The 20607-nt window shown below is 37.1% G+C and overlaps 1 protein-coding gene across 1 annotated transcript in view; it reads left to right on the top strand.

The window, feature by feature from the left end:
• The window catches only part of C9 (complement C9), a 49040-nt gene extending 28664 nt beyond the window's left edge, over positions 1 to 20376 (top strand). Inside the window, exons 7-11 of the mRNA XM_066240206.1 lie at positions 8663 to 8903; positions 10806 to 10931; positions 13242 to 13420; positions 19374 to 19602; positions 20016 to 20376. Coding sequence (XP_066096303.1) covers positions 8663 to 8903; positions 10806 to 10931; positions 13242 to 13420; positions 19374 to 19602; positions 20016 to 20038 — 798 coding nt within the window. The 3' untranslated portion in view covers positions 20039 to 20376. The remainder of the gene's footprint in view (positions 1 to 8662; positions 8904 to 10805; positions 10932 to 13241; positions 13421 to 19373; positions 19603 to 20015) is intronic.
• Positions 20377 to 20607: the final 231 nt, after the last annotated feature.

The raw sequence follows: 20607 nt of genomic DNA, 5'->3' as shown, positions 1-20607 counted from the left end.
AAAATCTGTCTGTGAACCAAACTAATAAAGACTCCTAGTCTTGTCCTTATAGGCAGGGTAAAGATCAGCAGGGGGAAACATATAAAAACAATAAACATAAGAGAAAGAAAAAAGGGAAGCTATACAATATCTAGAAAATGCTAAGTGCTATAAAATAAAATGAAAAATAGAGTAGTAGAAGGGAAATCAGGAGGGCTAGGCAGATGGCAGTACAAAAAGGGAAGCTCAAGGCACACTGCATTGAGGAGGTAAGATCTGAGCAAATAATAGAAGGAGAGGATAAAACCAAGCAGTTTTATTTGGGATGATATATTGGGCAGGAGGAATTTTGAGAGACAAAGCTCTAAGATGGGAATCCATTGGGCCAAAGTGAACGGGAAGGAGAAAAGGTTAGAAAGGTTACCTTGAACCAGATCATGAAGGGCCTCACAGCCTATTCTTTTTTTTTTTTCTTATTTCTTTTTAATTTTATTTTTTTAATGGGGCGACATCAATAAATCAGGATACATATATTCAAAGATAACAAGTCCAGGTTATCTTCTCTTTCAATTATGTTGCATACCCATCACCAAAAGTCAGATTGTCCTCTGTCACCTTCTATCCAGTTTTCTTTGTGCCCCTCCCCCTCCCCCTTTCCCTCTCCCTTTATCCCCTCCCCCTGTAACCACCACACTCTTATCAATGTCTCTTAGTTTCACTTTTATGTCCCACCTACGTATGGAAAAATGCAGTTCCTGGTTTTTTCTGATTTACTTACTTCACTTCGTCTAATGTTATCAAGATCCCACCATTTTGCTGTAAATGATCCGATATCATCATTTCTTATGGCTGAGTAGTATTCCATAGTGTATATGTGGCACATCTTCTTTATCCAGTCATCTATTGATGGGCTTTTTGTTTGTTTCCATGTCCTGGCCACTGTGAACAATGCTGCAATGAACATGGGGCTGCATGTGTCTTTACGTATCAATGTTTCTGAGTTTTGGGGGTATATACCCAGTAGAGGGGTTGCTGGGTCATAAGATAGTTCTATTTTCAGTTTTTTGAGGAACCACCATACTTTCTTCCATAATGGTTGTACTACTTTACATTCCCACCAACAGTGAATGAGGGTTCCTTTTTCTCCACAGCCTCTCTAACATTTGCTATTACCTGTCTTGTTAATAATAGCTAATCTAACAGGTGTGAGGTGGTATCTCATTGCAGTTTTGATTTGCATTTCTCTAATAACTAATGAAGATGAGCATCTTTTCATATATCTGTTGGCCATTTGTACTTCCTCCTGGGAGAAGTGTCTGTTCATGTCCTCTTCCCATTTTTTTATTGGATTGTTTGTTTGTTTGTTTGTTGTTGAGTTTTATGAGTTCTTTATATATTTTGGATATTAGGCCCTTATCTGAGCTGTTGTTTGAAAATATCATTTCCCATTTAGTTGGCTGTCTGTTTATTTTGTTATCAGTTTCTCTTGCTGAGCAAAAACTTTTTATTCTGATGTAGTCCCATTCATTAATTTTTGCCTTCACTTCTCTTGCCTTTGGAGTCAAATTCATAAAATGCTCTTTAAAACGCAGGTCCATGAGTTGAGTACCTATGTCTTCTTCTATGTACTTTATTGTTTCAGGTCTTATGTTTAGATCTTTGATCCATTTTGAGTTAATTTTAGTACAGGGGGACAAACTGTAGTCCAGTTTCATTCTTTTGCATGTGGCTTTCCAGTTTTCCCAGCACCATTTATTGAAGAGGCTTTCTTTTCTCCATTGTATGTTCTTGGCCCCTTTATTAAAAATTATTTGACTATATATATATGTGGTTTTATTTCTGGACTTTCTATTCTGTTCCATTGGTCTGAATGTCTACTTTTCTGCCAATACCATGCTGTTTTGATTGTCGTGGCCCTATAATATAGTTTGAAGTCAGGTATTGTAATGCCCCCAGCTTCATTCTTTTTCTTTAGGATTGCTTTGGCTATTCGAGGTTTTTTATAGTTCCATATAAATCTGATGATTTTTTTGCTCTATTTCTTTAAAAAATGTCATTGGAATTTTGATGGGAATTGCATTAAATTTGTATATTGCTTTGGGTAATATGGCCATCTTGATTATATTTATTCTTCCTAACCAAGAACAAGGAATATTCTTCCATCTCATTATATCTTTTTCGAATTCTCTTAACAATGGTTTATAGTTTTCATTATATAAGTCCTTTACATTCTTTGTTATGTTTATTCCTAAGTATTTTATTTTTTTTGTTGCAATTGTGAAGGGGATTATTCTTTTGAGTTCCTTCTCAGTTGTTTCATTGTTGGCATATAAAAAGGCTATTGACTTCTGTATGTTAATTTTGTATCCTGCGACCTTACTGTATTGGCTTATTGTTTCTAGTAGTCTTTTTGTGGATTCTTTGGGGTTTTCAATGTATAGGATCATATCATCTGCAAAAAGTGATACCTTTACTTCTTCTTTTCCGATATGGATGCCTTTTATTTCTTTGTCTTGTCTGATCGCTCTGGCTAGAACCTCTAGTACCACATTAAATAAGAGTGGAGAGAGTGGACAACCCTGTCTTGTTCCTGATTTAAGGGGGAAAGCCTTCAGTTTAGTGCCATTTAATATGATGTTAGCTGATGGTTTATCATATATGGCCTTTATCATGTTGAGATATTTTCCTTCTATACCCATTTTGTTGAGAGTCTTAAACATAAAATTGTGTTGTATTTTATCGAAAGCCTTTTCTGCGTCTATTGATAAGATCATGTAGTTTTTGTTCTTTGTTGTGTTGATATGGTGTATTACGTTAACCATTTTACGTATGTTGAACCATCCTTGAGATTCTGGGATGAATCCCACTTGATCATGATGTATTATTTTTTTAATATGTTGTTGTATTCGATTTGCTAGTATTTGTTTAGTATTTTAGCATCTGTATTCATTAGAGATATTGGTCTGTAGTTTTCTTTTTTTGTGCCGTCCTTGCCTGGTTTTGGTATGAGGGTTATGTTGGCCTCATAAAATGTGTTTGGAAGTATTGCTTCTTCTTCGATTTTTTGGAAGACTTTGAGTAGAATAGGAACCAAGTCTTCTTTGAATGTTTGATAAAATTCGCTGGTATAGCCGTCAGGGCCTGGACTTTTATTTTGGGGGAGGTTTTTAATGGTTTTTTCTATTTCTTCTCTACTAATAGGTCTGTTTAGGCTTTCTGCTTCTTCTTGACTCAGTCTAGGAAGGTTGTATTTTTCTAGGAATTTATCCATTTCTTCTAGATTGTTGAATTTAGTGGCATAAAGTTTTTCATAGTATTCTACAATAATTCTTTGTATATCTACGGTGTCCATGGTGATTTCTCCTCTTTCATTTTGGATTTTGTTTATATGAGTTCTTTCTCTTTTTTCCTTGGTAAGTCTTGCCAAGGGTTTGTCAATTTTGTTGATCTTTTCAAAGAACCAGCTCTTTGTTCTATTAATTTTTTCTATAGTTTTACTGTTCTCTATTTCATTTATTTCTGCTCTGATTTTTATTATCTCCTTTCTTCGGCTGATTTTGGGTTGTCTTTGTTCTTCTTTTTCTAGTTCCTTAAGGTGTGAAGTTTAAGTGGTTCACTTGGGCTCTCTCTTGTTTGTTCATATATACCTGAAGTGATATGAACTTTCCTCTTATCACTGCTTTTGCTGCATCCCAGAGATTCTGATATGTCGTATTGTCATTTTCATTAGTCTGTATATATCTTTTGATCTCTGTACTTATTTCTTCTTTGACCCATTCATTTTTTAAAAGTATGTTGTTTTTGTGGGATTTTTTTCCTCTTTTTTGCAGTTGAATTCTAGTTTCAAGACTTTATGATCAGAAAATATGCTTGGTACAACTTCAATTTTTCTGAATTTGCTGATGTTGTTTTTGTGGCCCAACATATGGTCAATTCTTGAGAATGATCCATGTACAATGGAGAAAAATGTATAATCAGTCACTTTGGGATGAAATGTCCTGTAGATGTCTATCATATTCAGGTGCTCTAGTGTTTTGTTTAAGGCCACTATATCTTTGTTGATTCTCTGTTTGGATGACTGATCTAGAGCCGTCAGCGGTGTATTGAGGTCTCCAAGTATGATTGTATTTTTGTCAGTTTTTGTTTTAAGGTCAATAAGTAGCTGTCATATATTTTGGTGCTCCTTGGTTTGGTGCATATATATTAAGAATTGTTATGTCTTCTTGATTCAGTGTCCCCTTAGCCATTATGAAATGGCCATTTTTGTCTCTGAGTACTTTTGTTGTCTTGTAGTCAGCATTATCCGATATGAGTATTGCTACACCTGCTTTTTTTTGGATGTTATTTGCTTGGAGTATTGTTTTCCAGCCTTTCACTTTGAATTTATTTTTATCCTTGTTACTTAGATGAGTTTCCTGTAGGCAGCATACCGTTGGATTTTCTTTTTTAATCCATTCTGCTACTGTGTCTTTTTACTGGTGAGTTTAATCTATTTACATTTAGTGTAATTATTGACACTTGTGAGTTCCCTATTGCCATTTTATAGATTGCTTTCTGTTAGTTTTGTGTCTTGTTTGATCCTTCTCTTTCATCTTTCTATCTTTTGTTTTTATTTGTTTGTATTCCATACATCTTTCCTCTGTTGCTATCATTTTTATCCCATGTGCTTCTGTGGTGGTTTTTTCAATGGTGGTTACCTTTAAGTAATGAAAAGGGTTCCTACCCTGTTCATTGTAGAGCACTATTTTGTGAGTACTTTTGCACTCCATCGTCCTTTGCTACTGTTAATCTCCATCCTCTCCCCCCTTTCTTTTTGTTGTTGTCACAGTTTTAATTTGGTTTTATTGTGTTCTTGGAGCTTTTACTTGTGGCTTTATTTATTTTTTGTTCTTTGTATCTGATTGGAGAACCCCCTTTAGTAATTCCTGGAGTGGGGGTTTTCTGATGATAAATTCCCTCATCTTTTCTGTATCTGTGAATGTTTTTATTTCTCCTTCATATTTGAAGGATAGCTTTGATGGGTATAGTATTTGTAGCTGAAAGTTCCTCTCTTTCAGGACTTTAAATATTGGGGTCCACTCTCTTCTAGCTTGTAGAGTTTCTGCTGAGAAATCTGATGATAATCTAATGGGCCTTCCTTTATATGTTGTATTCTTCTTTTCCCTGGCTGCCTTGAGAATTTTTTCTTTGCCATTGGTTTGTGCCAATTTCATTATGATGCTCACAGCCTATTCTAAGACGTTTTTGTTTTCTCTGAGTGACGTCACTGGAATATTTTTCATAGAAGACTAATAGACCCTAGTAATTGTCTCACTTGATCCTAAGTTGCAAATGAATCAATAAGAAAGTATGGTTACTATTCTTCTAATTGTCACCATAAAGGATAAAGGCAACAGCTTTAATCTCAGTTACTCTAACACAGGGGTTGGGAACCTATGGCTTGTGAGCCAGATGTGGCTCTTTTGATGGCTGCATCTGGCTCGCAGACAAATCTTTAATAAAAATAATAATGTTAAAAATATAAAACATTCTCATGTATTACAATCCATTTATTTCCTACTGCTCATGTTCATGGTTGTGGGTGGCTGGACCCAATCACAGCTGTCCTCTGGGACAACACAAAATTTTTATTGGATAATGCATAACGTAAATGGGTCATTGTATGGCTCTCACAAAATTAATTATCAATACATTTTAAAATATATGGCATTCATGGCTCTCTCAGACAAAAAGTTTCCCAACCTCTGCTCTAACATCAATCATCGTTAGACTCTAGACATTATTTTTATTTCCAAGAGGCAGAGCTGTGGTAGACTGGCAAGGAAATATGTCTGTTCATTTTAGTAAACTCCCTTACTGGCTTATAAATAACTGAAAAATCGTCTTACGTGAGGAATCCTTAAGTGACTCAATAACATTGACACTCATCTAAACCACTGTCTATATCTTTTTTCTATACTGAAATATGATGAATTGTCCAGTTTGGCCTCTTAATACTTCCATTTTGCATTTAAGCTTGCAATTCAGGTGGCTGTCAAAAGAGAGAAAGAGAGAGAGAGATTATGAGAGTTAAAAGCAAAAGCAAGAAGGTTTGTTGAAAGTGATTGTAGGAATAAAAGTGAGAAATGATAGGAGAGTTGTAGGGTCAAACAGGACTCTAAGTTTTTATGCCCACTCAACTTGAAGGATGGCGTTGCTATCAACTGAGATAAAGAAAACTTCAGGTAGAGCAAGTTTGGAGGAGAACACCTGTGGTTTAGTTTTAGTTAAATTAAAGATGAGATGTCTATTAGACATCCAACTGGAGATGTCAAGTAGGAAGTAGGTGTTATGATTCTGGAGTTTGGGAAATAGATCTGGACTTGAGCTATTAAGTTGGGAGTTGTTCTTAAAGTCAAAGGTTTGGTGAGGCCACTAACAGTTAATGTAGATAGAAAAGAGAAGAAGATCAAAAATGAATCCAAGGAACTTCAATGGAAAGTTTGGAGAAAGAAGAGGAACCAGCAAAGGAAAGCAAGATGTGCCAGTGTAATGCCCTGGAACCTTGCTACTCTAAGGGTGGCCCCAGCAGCATCTTCATCACTGAGAATCTAGGATTTCAGACTCTACCCAAGACCTACTGAATCAGAATTGCATTTCAACAAAATTCTCTAGGTGATTTGTTTGCACTTTACAGTTTGAGAACTTCCCTAGAAGACAAAAAGAGAAACACTATCAAGGAGAAAGGAGTGATAAACTATGACAAGTATACTAATATGTATGTCAAAGGAGATGAGGAGTAAGAAGCAACCACTGGCTTTAGCATTTTGAAGGTTATTGGTGACAAGAGAAGTTGTGTTGAGGTTGTACGGGCAGCAGCATGACTGGATTAGATTTAGAGAAGTTGGGAAGAGAAGAATTGGAAACAGCTCATATAGAAAACTAATGGAATTTTGCTTCTAAGAAGGACAAAGAAATAGGTAGCAATGTTTGGACAAGTGAAGTCAAGAATTTTTTTATTATTATTATTGTAAGATGAAAGAAACAACAATATGAATAGGATTGACTGAAGGTCTACTTCTAAAATAAGTTGAGCCAAAGAACATAACATCTTTCTAATAAGGTATACCTCCTAATTTTAGCAACAGTGCAAAGGAATTCAAATACGTTTTGTGCATCTTTGAGAGTCCATTGAGAATTATTATGCAAGTCATCAGATGGAGAATTCATATGATTTATTACTATATATGCCATGAGTCCCTTTAGGATTTTTGTTAGAGACTGCATTACGCACCATCACCCACAGTTAAGTCATGCAGTACAAACCATTATGCTTCTAGAACGCAGAAAGTTTGGTGTGGTGTTCATACACACTGAGATATTTTTTTAAAAAAGAATAAAATGTTTTTAGCTCCCATGCAATCCACATGTGCCAACCACAACTACAGCAGGAGAATCTCAAAAGAATCATCTACAAAATCATGTGTGCCAATTGTAATTTAGTTTTGGCTGGGACAGTCTATAGCATTTAATACATAGTTCATCACTACCCCAGTTTTGTCTTAGAAATATAAGCCATCATCCCACAGAACATTTAACTGTTGAGCTGTGTTAGGTTGGCTTGAGATCCATGTCTTAAAATATCATCTATTCCATCCCCGTTTGTCAAAAATTGAGAGGACATAGTGGAAGGAAGAAGGAGACCTGAGACCTAGGTTCTTAGTACTAATTGTTCCCAAGGACTATTTGTGTCATTTGGAGCTAATAACTTGATACCCCTTGATCAGAATTTCTTCATCTAGAAAACAGAAAGATTGGGCTTCCTATAGAATATTGACATTTCTGTCCGTATGTTCTTAACATTTAAAAATCAACTTAGTAAGGTATAATTTGCATACAATAAATGCAAAGATTTTAAGCTTATAGTTCATGAGTTTTGACTATTGTATTTACCTGTGTAACCACCTCCTTATACAAAATATAACACATTTCCATAACCTCTAGAAAATTCCCTCATGCCCTTTGCAGTAAATTTCCTACCACCTGAGAGGCAACCAATGACCAGATTTCTCTGACCCTAACTTAGTTTCACCTGGTCTAAAAGTTTATATAAATGGAACATTACACCATATATTCTTTTGTGTCTGACTTAATTCACTCAGCATACTATTTTAAATTTACCTATGTTGTTGCATGTATTAATAGTTCATTTCTTTTTTATTGCTAATTAGTATTCCTTTGTGTGAATATACTTCAATTTCTGTATCAGTTCCTCTGTTGATGGACATTTGAGTCATTCCCAATTTTATGACAGCCTAACTAAAGTTGCTATAAAAGTCTTGTACAAGTATTTTTGTGGACTGTTTTTTCACTGATCTTAAGCAAATATGTAAAGGTAGGATTGCCGACCATAGTGTTGCTGTGTATTTACTTTTATAAGAAACTGTCAAACAGTTCTCCAGAGTGGTTGCAGCATCTCCCACTCCCACCAGCAGTGTATTAGAGGATTTCCTCTGCTGCACATCTCCACCAACAGTTAGTATTCATAGTATTTTAAGTTTGCCATTCTACTAAGTTAAATTGATATCTTATAGGTACCACAAAAAAAATTATTACCTGTGGAAATTTAAATTTTTGTCATTTTTACATTTGAAATATTGGTGGTAGAGCTCACATTTATTTTCTTCTGTTCTACAAAAATAAGGAAAAAATGTTTCTACATGTAAAAGGAGAAGTTGATCTGGGAAGATTTGTGATGAGAAATCGAGATATCATGCTGACATCAACTTTCTTGGATGCTTTAAAAAATCTGCCAACTTCCTATGAAAAGGGGGAATATTTTGCATTTTTGGAAACCTTTGGAACTCACTACAGTACCTCTGGGTCCCTAGGAGGATTCTATGAACTAATATATGTTTTGGATAAAGCCTCCATGAAGACAAAGGGTATGCCTAGAAGTAGAGCTCTAACTTCTAATAATGTTTAACCAGTCATCATTCCTATTGTTAACCTCTTTCAATGGTTAAAACCTCTAGAATAAAGTTTTATGCTTCCTTGAAAGAACACTCTCCCTGCCCTTTGGCATCTAAAATCCTATCAAACAGCCAATTGACTTCTTGTTCCTCAAACAAGATGACTTGGTCATGCACTAGCCAGCAGCAGAAATTGTATTGCAATTTAATATTATTTGGTAATGCTGCTTTCAGTGAAGTCCTATTTAAAGGGTGAAAGAAAGTACAAGAGATACAATTTTATAACCCATTTCTTATTCAATAGACTGGTTCAACTGTATGTATGATAATTATCTTCCAAATTATTCTTCAATATTCAAAGGGAAATATTCATCTTAACATCTTAGCGCAAGGGTCAAAAATTAGCCTTACCTTGCATGGTTACAGGTCTACTTGCATGGTGGTAGTTGAAATAGGTTCATGTTGAGTAAGTTTCTGACCACACTTTAAATCATAGAATGCAGACCATGTTTGACCATCAGGGTTTGCTTTATGTGTAGGGCAGACCTATGTGCTACATGGTTGCCACCTGGGAATAAAGGCTTTATCCAAACCTTTTAAGAATAAAGCAGATGAAAAGAGATGATGTTATATAAGTTTGAATTATTTATATTTTAATTATGAAAGTTATACTGTTTCTTAAAGCAGTGATAAATGCTAGCCTATCTCCTCTCTCTGCCCTCAAAATTTTGGGGTGTGTCTCTGAAAAAGGAAAGAGCTGTGGGAAACCAATCCCATGGCTCTTTCCCCATAGCCTCTGGCAGTGTCAAGGGAAGAATAGAATGCATCAATAATCTTAAAGCCCGACACAGTTCCCACAGTTGTTTAACACGCTCCAAATGAGATAAATATGACATGGCCAGAACCAGCTGCTCTTGATGGCTCAGTCTAGTTCAGGCAGGTGGAAGAAGCCTTACCTTACCTGTGGGAGTAGAATATGAGGGTGCTTGGCTTCTACTGCCTCACAGGGTGAAAGCCTGCGAGAGAGCACAATGAGCTCTCTGAGCCCTGCTTGCTGTATTGGTAGATATCACTGGGGAGGGGCACAAGAGGGCTGCATCTTGAGTAACTTGAAAATCAAGAGAGAAAGGTTCAGCAGGGGTGATCAAAACACAAGGGACTCTTCAGGCTAAGAGTTCTTGGTTGAGAAAGCTCCAAGGGCTGAAATCTTTAATCTTAGAACTATAACCACCCTAGTATAGCCTATGTCCTTTTCTTTTATTATTATTATTAAGTGAGAGGAAGGGAGGAAGACAGACAGGCTCCAGCATGCTCCCCAACCGGGATCCACCCAGCAAGTCCCCTCACCAGGCAATGCTCTGCCCATCTGGAGCTGCTGCTCCACTGCTCAACAACTGAGCTATTTTGGCTACTGAAGCAAGGCCATGGAGCCATCCTAAGCTCCTGGGGCCATCTTGCTTGAACCATTTGAGCCATGGCTGCAGGAGAGGAAGAGAGAGAGAGAGAGAAAGAGAGGGGAGAGGAGTAGGGAAGCAGATGGTTGCTTCTCCTATGTGCCCCAACCAGAAATTAAACCAAGGACTTCCAGACACTGGGCCGACTCTACCACTGAGCAAACCGGCCAGAGCCTACCTATGTCCCTTTTAAACGAGGGGTAAATTTATATGTCCTTTGCCATTAAGTTGACAAGCAAAGTTAACAGGAGACCACTAGATTCCAATACGAGGACAAAGCAGGACAGATGTGACCTTGAGTTTGCATTCAGTAATAATGTCTAAGAATGCAAGTATGTTTCTCACAAAAGAATTAAACTGGAATTTATTTATGACATTAATAGATATCATTTCATAATTTTCAATTCAATGCACAAAACAGGTGTTGAACTAAGGGACGTACAGAAATGCCTTGGGTTCGATGCCACCCTAAATGTGAACTTTGGATATGAAATCAAAGGTGGTCTTGATGCAAATAAATGTGAACATATAGGTGGTGGCAGAACTGGTAAGTATAGCCTAACTTATTAGGTAGAAAGGGAGGGGGCATGTCAGTGAGCCCTGTCCCATCACTATAAGCCCTTTTATTGTGCACCCTCTTTATTTAAAATAAAAAACCCCACAACTCTAAGTGCTTAAAAACTATCTTATCTTTACAGTGGTTTCCAAACAGACATAAACACAAACAACCCATGAATATGTACTTATCAGTGTCGCCATTGTGCAGGCTGTGCCATGCCCAGCTTTCAGGGTGCCATTTACACTATTGTCATTATAGATTTGTTCATTTGCAGTAGCACTGGTAGAAAAATATCTTGAAAATATTTTTTTTTTACTTAATTTGAATAAAGCTTTTGAATGGGCTAGCGACAGTACTATATGTGTCCCTCTTAAGAAAGGAAAAGGCCAAAACTCTCTATCTGACTCAGCCTTCCACCTGACTTGAAACCCCTAATCCATGGTCACTAAACTGGTACAGAGGGACAAACTTCCACTTATAAGGTAAACAAGCACTGGGAATGTAATGTACAACATGATGACTTTCTTAATTAGCACTGCTGTATGGTATACTGTATTTGAAAATTACCTGGATCCTTAAAGTCCTCATCACAAGAAAAAGAATTTTTGTACCTATATAACATGTATGTTAGTGAAACTTATTGTGGTAATTATATACATATACGTCAAGTCTTTATGCCATACACATTAAATTTATACAACATTGTATGTCAATTATATCTCGATAAAACTCAAAAAAGAAATCCCTAATCTATCCTTCACATTAAATAAGTGTACAACCCTTTAAAAACTATAAATATCTTTAAGATAAATATTACTTTTATTATTAATCTTTAGCAGATCTACAAGCATGAGACAATGCTGAAATTCTCAATTTTTACTCAGAAAAACCTGAGAGAATTTTCAGAAGTCTAGATGCTTGAGACTCACCTTTGAAAGTAGTGGGGACAAAGAAAAGGTGAAAGCCTGATGTTTCTTTTTGTAAGATTTTACCTATTGATTTTACAGAGGGATGAGAGAGAAGGATGGAGAGCAAGAATATCAACTCCTAGTTGCTTCACTTCAGTTGTTCATTGATTGATTCTTTGTCATATGTGCCTTGGCCGGACAAGCCCAGGGTTTCAAACAGGTGACCTCAACATTCCAGGTTGACACTCTATCTACTGCACCACCACAGGCCAGGCTAAATGCCTGATATTTTTAAAGCATAGCAATCACTAATATAGCCATGACTGAAACCACTGATGAACTGAAAAGAGAACTGAACTTGCCATCAAATGTCATATTTTCGATAGTTGGCCCGTAAGCTAATTGGGTAATTTTGGGCTAGTCTCTCCAACTCTCTGAGTCTGTTTTCTCATCCATAAAAATGAGGGAAGATTTTTTTTAAAAAATCATTTTGGACTGACCAGGCAGTGGCACAGTGGATAGAGGGTCTGCCTGGGATGCTGAGGACCCAGGTTCAAAACCCCAATGGCTTGAGCACGGGTTCACTAACTTGAGCACAGGGTCCCATGCTTGAGTGCGGGATCATACATTTGACCCTATGGTGGCTGGCTAGAGCCCAGAGGTCACTGGCTTGAAGCCCAAGGTTGCTGGCTTGAGCAAGGGGTCACAGGCTCAACTACAGTCCCTCAGTCCAGGGACATATGAGAAAACAGTCAATGAACAACTAAAGTACCACAACAATCAGTTGATGCTTCTCATCTCTCGCCCTTTCTGTCTGTCTCTCACACACACACAAAAAAAATCATTTTGAAATTTTTTCCCAGTTCAAAATTTCACAAGTCTAAAAGATTCACAATAATTTGTTAAAAGTTGTTTAGTCTGGAGAGGAGACTGAGGGAGAAATGGGTAGGAATTTGGGGTAGAGGAAACTTTTGCTTTTCACTTTATTCTTTTTTGTACCTTTTGATTTTTAAATAATATTAAAATAGTTTAAAGCAAACTGACAGAAAATATAATTATAAAGGTAAGTCTGCAACAAAAAAACTATTATCGTTCCTTGAAAGGTGTTTTTAGTTCCCAGGTGTGCACATGCATAACTGATGAACTTTGAATTACCAATGTAATCGTTCATGGTACCACTCTTAATTTTTTTATATAAAAAAGAGGGTTGAAATGTACAATTATCTACTAATAACAATTTTCCTTGTAGATTTGGGGTGAAAAAGTCATATAAGTAATATTTATAAGTAAAATTCAATAACTATAGACTATTCAAAGGGGGGTTAATAAATGTTTGTCAGCTATCACAGGATTGAATATGCTTGACTTACAATTCCTTTTCTCTTCTCAGAAAATGGCAGCAAGGATAACATCATAGATGATGTTATTTCTCTCATAAGAGGAGGAACCAAACAATATGCACTTCAACTGAAAGAGAAGATTCTCAGGGGAGCGAAAATGGTTGATGTGACTGATTTTGTAAATTGGGCGTCTTCCTTAAGTGATGCTCCTGTGCTCACAAAACGAAGGGTGAGGAGAGGAATGTTTATTTTCAAATAGAAGACTTTGTCATTCTCTTACTAAATGTACTTGTTGGTTCAAATGAACAGTTAATTTCATCTGAAAGAGACGTGAGTGTGTAAATGTACTCCCATCTCATCCCTGGGAAGAAGCACAGCATGGAAGGAAGGCACAGAGTATGACATCAGACCAACCCAGGCTGAGTGGGGGTCTCTGTCCCTCACAAGATGTAGAATATTTTCTGATTTCTGCAACACTAAATCCTCCAGGGCTCCAGGTTTATTTTACAGACTTAATAAGACTACACATATAGAGCCAACAGCACAGACTGGCACAAAATTGATACTTAGGAATTATTACTTCCCTTCCATCCAACCCTGGTTTGTCCTTGCCTGCGGGAGCATCACACTACCACTTCCAAAAGGAGAACTGACTTCACTAAGTACCTTAGTAAAGTGGAAGTTCATAAGGTCTCCTTTGCAAGAACTCATAGGAGATACTACTTTTTAATCTCAGTTTCAAGTATCATTTTGTTTCTCCTGGGAATCAGGCACGTTTTTCTTAATGCAGATGATAATTAAATTCAGTTGTTTTACTCAATGCCCTAGAAAATATAAACAAATTTGTGAGCCACCTCATTCAAATGGGTGAGTTCTGAATCCTGTGCTTTTATGTTGCTCTGCCTTCATCTTGCCTGTTCTGTTCTCAGTTGCCCTTTTTTCATTTCCCTTAACCGCTCTTATCTACCCATATGTCAAGCTATATTAAGCTGTTCCTGGAAGAACTTCAGTAATCATGAACCAATTAACCTATGATTTTTGTTATATTGTGCAATTTAGCAGTGATGCACCAGATATTAAAGAGCATCGGCTTTTTAAAGAGCTGTAGTACCAGTTCTCTGTGTTATAGTCATTATAGTCACAATGACATAGTGAAAATCATCCTTAACTCTCTTATATAGAGATAAAAATAACACTCATTTGATCAACAAGCTACATTTGGTACATATAGTTTAATTAGGTTAGCAGCCGGTAAGAACCTTAAATACTTAACATTATAATATTAATATTAACATAATACTTAATATTATAATAACATAAGTACTTAATATTAAATTATATTTCTTTTTTTCTTTTGTATTTTAGCAAGTGTGATGATAGACTACATCCACGGAAAATATATCCATCTACAAATGGTAGAAAGATAGAGAGTGAGTAGGATAGGAGAAAAATTATGACTGTTTTCTTACTTAACAGAGGCCAGAGGTCATCAGAAAAAGATGTGGATTTTCAGAAAAACTTCAAGAAGTTCATTTTAATTGTTCTTTGTCTTTCTGTGAGATATTTGACTCCAGGGTTCGAGTTTCCTCTGAAAATGCTGTCATTACACACCTTTCATCTTTATCTGTTTGAACACTCTTTATGCATTTTATCCACATCGTATTTTCTCCTTGACCCTCTCTACCCCTGTGTCTTAGATCATCTGGCCTTGACTTTCCTTTGAAGGGTGAAACACGATAGGTTTCTTTTCTTAAAAATCAAAATAACTCCATCATATGCTTATGTTGTTTGTGCCAATGTGGCAATGTTGGTAAGTAGTTTCTTCCCACCAAATAAATATGGCACAATTGGCATCTGTATCTTACATAGTAATTCAGAATGGGCTATGCTGGAAAGAATTATGTTGACTTTGTAGATGTTCCTGATCTATTCTGGATATAAGACTATTCTCATATAAAACTGTTATAAACGCCTTCTCTCAACCTGAGGACTTTCACCCTTTAATGGTCTTTTCGATAACTGATTTCCTCTTTTCTTACTTTTTATTTTGAAATAATTTTAGACTTACTACAAAACTGCACAATTAGTACAGACAAAATACTGCACAAACAGAACAGAGTTCACATATATCCTACACCGAGAAGCCCTAAATATTGACAACTTACATAACCATAGTACCATTATCAAAATCAGAAAATTACATTGACTAAATCACAGACCTTTTTTAAATCTTACCAATTTTCCCCCCAATGTTCTTTTTCTCTGTTCCTGGATCCAATCACAATCACACACTGCATTTAGTGGTATGTCCCCTTAGTCTCTTCCAATCTATGACAATTCCTCAGACTTTTCCTGTCTTTCACGACCTTGACACTTGATGAGTATTGGTCACTTGTATCAAATGCCTCTCAGTTTAGGTTTAGGGGAGATTGAGGTTGTGCATTTTTTAGCAAGAGTACCACAAAAGTGATGTTGTGTCCTCAGTGAGTCCTATCAGGAATTATGATGTTGGTATTTTCTTATTTTGATGTAGTTAAATGTATCTCTTTTTTATTTTTATTTTTTTTCATTTCAATTAGTGCTTTTGTGTCTGAGGTAAAGTTATTCTCTACCTCAGGGTCTTAAAGATATTTTTTTAAGAAAGTATTACTTTCCAGAAGCCCCATTATTTTGCTTTTACATTTTCATCTACAATAAACCTAGAGTTGTTTTTGTGTGTGGTATAAGTTAGAGGGTCATTTTAAAAAAATTTTCCCTATGACTACCTCCTTGCCCTAGAATGATTTATATTTTATTAGTGAATGGTAGTATAATTTTATATCTATGAAAATCAAATGTCAGTCTTGTTTCAAATTATTATGGTTTTTTACTAAGCTGTTTTTAAGGTTTTGTCCACTATTATTGTGTGTGTGTGTGTGTGTGTGTATGTCTCTGTTTAGTAATTTTACGCTGATGTGCCTACGCGCTACAAGAAAAAAATTTAACCTTGCTTTTGATTGATGAGGTATCTTGATGTTTGTCACCAGTTTTATAGTTTCTCAACCACCAATCTTCAAATATTGCTTTTTATATATTCTCTCTTTCTGAGACTCAGATTATATGGATCTTTTACTTTCTCACTCTTACATTTTTTACCTTCTTTCTGTATTTCCCAAACTTTTATATATTTTCCATGCATCATTGTCAATAACTTGTCCTCTATATTTCAGGTCATTAACTCTGCTCCATTTGTGTCACATTTGCCATTTAACCAGTCCATCAATTTGTTTATTAAAATATCAAGTTCTAATATGTCTATTTGTTTATTTTTCAAATCTTCCATTTAAAAGAATGGTTTCCTATTCTCTGTTTACATGTGCAATTTTGTTTCTTATCCCCATTGCTGATACAGTTATTTTAAATTCCACACTTGGAGGCCCTGGCCGGTTGGCTCAGCGGTAGAGCGTCGGCCTAGCGTGCGAAGGACCGGGGTTCGATTCCCGGCCAGGGCACACAGGAGAAGCGCCCATTTGCTTCTCCACCCCTCCGCCGCGCTTTACTCTCTGTCTCTCTCTTCCCCTCCTGCAGCCAAGGCTCCATTGGAGCAAAGATGGCCCGGGCTCTGGGGATGGCTCTGTGGCCTCTGCCCCAGGCGCTAGAGTGGCTCTGGTCGCAACATGGCGACGCCCAGGATGGGCAGAGCATCGCCCCCTGGTGGGCAGAGCGTCACCCCTGGTGGGCGTGCCGGATGGATCCCGGTCGGGCGCATGCGGGAGTCTGTCTGACTGTCTCTCCCTGTTTCCAGCTTCAGAAAAATGAAAAAAAAAAAAAATTTACCTTGGAAATTCCACACTTGGGAACTCAAATCTTGGCATCACCCCCTGATATGGTTCCCATTTCTATTATTTCTATGGTTCTCAAGCTTGTTGCCCTGCTTCCCTGTGTACCTAGTTATTTTTATTGCGGACTGGGGATTGTACTTTAAAAATTGTTAGAGGAGTAGTGTGAGGCTAAGGATGATTTTATTTTTCTCCAAAGGAAATACATATTTATATCTGGAAAGCTCCTGAAGTATGAATAATTCTGGATTGTTTTAACCCAAACCAGGCTGCAGTCTTGACCAGGGCTTCCACACTTCCTCTTGCCTCTTACTTTTAGGACCCTCGTCCTTAGGGTTGGGGCCCTTGTTTACCTTTGTCAGTCCTAGAGTCCAACCTTCTTCCCCAGGCCAGTAATATGCTTTGCCTGTCTCTTAGTCACTTGACTACCTCTTCCTCAGTTAGGGACTATGTCAAAGGGACTGGTGACCCCAAAACATTGGGCTTTCCTTACTGAATTTCCATCTTCTCCCAGATCTTGATTACCTCGTTAATTCTTTATCACCTTGTTAGTTCTCTAGGGCCTTCAAGCAGATTTTTCATTTTGGGTTTATTTTGTTCAGCCTTTCTCATTGTCCTCAGTAAAAGGTTTAATTGACAATAGTTAACCCATCACTATTCTACAGCAGGAATTGTTGATATGTATATTTTATATCTTCTTTCTTGAATCTTTAGATTCTAATTGCCTTCTGATTTTGTGGTCTCTTGCTTCCAAGTGCTGTGCCACCAAAGGGCCTCACTTTGTCACCCTTCCTTCACTCAAAAGGCTCTTCATAGTCACATAATTGAATTTGCCTTAATTTAGTGGAACAATGATGCAAGTTTTCATGTATGTTATGGTTCCTCCACTATACACTTGACCTTAGCCAAAAGTCCAAGAAGCAATGGTACCTGTACTACCCAAACTTTCTGAATTCTGTACTGTGTGACTGAATTATTCTTTCTTCCTGATTATCTTCAGATCTCAGTTTATTAGTCATTTCCTCAGGAAAACCTTTCCAAGCTTCCCTGATTCAGTTGTAGCAACTTTGTGTCTAACTCCAGAAATTTAAATGTGCAAAATAAATTATTGTACCTTATTTTCTTGAAGTCTAATTAAATTTGACACTGAGAGCCTCTATCCCTCCATATACCGCTAAAAGATTTAGCCTTCATTCATTTGTTGGATGGGGTTTAGGGAGGTTCTTCCTTATTGCCTAAATTAATACAAGAATCCTGATGTTTCTGTTGGAGAAATAGGGATAGGAGATACATATATATTTAGTCCACCATGGTCTCCCTGATGGCATCATTAATTATGTTTACATGGCCACTTGAAGTCAAGTGGTTTCAAGCCTTTCATGCTAAGATTGTGCATGAGGATCCCTGATGAGACTAAAGTCTGGTCCTCAATATCTAGCTTCTGTAGGGGGACCATATGGGTCTTGCTACTCCCCAAGATAAGTGCTAGCGATCAAATTATGATTTACTGCTACTTGAGGTATGTGCTAACTCTGTCCCCTTCCTGGTCTAGAAGGATCTCCTCCTCAGTGGCATTCTTCTCACATCCTTCCCAGTAAAAATTTCCCAACAATGGTACCTGTACTACCCAAACTTTCTGAATTCTGTACTGTGTGACTGGATTATTCTTTCTTCCTGATTATCTTCAGATCTCAGTTTATTAGTCATTTCCTCAGGAAAACCTTTCCAAGCTTCCCTGATTCAGTTGTAGCAACTTTGTGTCTAACTCCAGAAATTTAAATGTGCAAAAAGTCAATAAAGAGTTGACCTTCTGAGCATTCTGGACTTGACCTTGCTCACAAACCTCCTCTTAGACAAGGTAGTACAGGTACCATTGCTTCTTGGACTTTTGGCTAAGGTCAAGTGTATAGTGGAGGAACCATAACATACATGAAAACTTGCATCATTGTTCCACTAAATTAAGGCAAATTCTTTCTGAAAGAGGAGAGAAAAAGGCAGTGAAACAACTCACAAAATAGTATTCCCATAAAATATATGGCCAAAAGCTTAAGTTCATGATTGTTAATTTTTAAAACACATATACCCATCCTTTATAGTACATATCATAGTTTCCATTTAAAATTATCTGTATGATTATTTTAACATCAGTCTCCTTACTACCACAATGTCATCTCAATGACTAGAGAGATCATGACGAATTTTGGTCACTGGTAATCTTAAAAGTTAACATCGTATCTGGCAATGATAATCTTCCAATAAGTCTTTGCTGAATTAGTTAATTAATTAATCAGTAATTCAGTGAAGAATGGTACAAGCTCCACCAGTAGAAAAAGGCCTAAAATGAAATGTTTTGCTTTCTTGAAGCTGTCTCCTATATATAGTCTGATCCCAGTGAAAATAAAAAATGCACACCAAAAGAAAGAAAATTTGGAAAGAGCTATTGAAGATTATGTCAATGAGTACAGTGTAAGAAAATGCCACCCATGCCAGAACGGTGGGACTGTGGTTCTGCTGGATGGAAAATGTGAGTGTACCTGTCCAGTCACATGCGAGGGAACTGCCTGTGAAATCAACAAACAACTAATTCCTTCAGGTGAGAACAAGTTATTTGATATCGTCAGGGACAATAATATGTGTTTGGGGGGTATTTAATGTTAAAGCTCTGTTTCTCGTCTCTCTTCAGTATCAACTCAATGCTTTGCAATCCAAAAAGCACTTGTGTTCTCCCCAACTCTATGCTCTTGGTACGCAGGTCCTCTATTTTCTACCTACGTCTCACCTTCCTCACTGGTCACATTGACTCTCCCTGCACCCGATGAACATGCCCTCTAATTTGGAAATGTGTCTTGCATCTTAAACTTCATTCTATTCCCAGCACCTAGACAGAATCTGGAACATCATGGTAACACAGGCTGAGGGGATTCATAAGTGGATGGGTTGATGGACCCAAAGTTGAAGTCCTACCTATCAATCATTAAGTTCTGATAATCCTTTTGTTTTCTCCAGAAGAGAAAACCGAAAAGAAATAGAGTTGTTGGCCTCCCTGTGATCACGTGGAAGGAAAAACACCATGAACACCAGGACCTTTCAATTTAAGATGCTGCCCATGGACATAGTCCTGGTGGTCAAACAAAGAGCAAGCATCATACTTCATGAAAATTCTACCAACCTTTGACCTCCTCTCTTAGATCCATGATGCTTCTTTTCCCTCTTAAACGTCTATGCTGTTTCCATTTGTTTTTCTCTAATGAGGAGAGTCAGCCGTGATATATGTATGCCAAGTCTGCTTTCCCCCATTCACAATGCCAATCTCTTGCTAACAAAACAAAATTAAATTAAAAAGACAACGTTGGTTAAAAAGACTAAAGTAGTTGCCAAAGTGCTTTGTATGATGAACACATTTCGCCAGTTCCACTACCCCAGTCTGTACTAGTGGGTTTCGTTCCTGTTCACTTAGTCTCTTCCTTTTCGGTCCTTCATTGATATGTTCGTGTTTTATTCATTCGGCAAATCCTTACTAAGCACTTACCACAGGCACAGCGCTCTGCTCATTAGTCTGAGCTCTCCAGTTTAATTCTACCTGCCCGTAGGAAAAAGT

This window comes from Saccopteryx bilineata, chromosome 1 (assembly GCF_036850765.1).
Source record: "Saccopteryx bilineata isolate mSacBil1 chromosome 1, mSacBil1_pri_phased_curated, whole genome shotgun sequence".
NCBI lineage: Eukaryota > Metazoa > Chordata > Mammalia > Chiroptera > Emballonuridae > Saccopteryx > Saccopteryx bilineata.
This window is presented reverse-complemented; position numbering and strand designations above follow the sequence as displayed.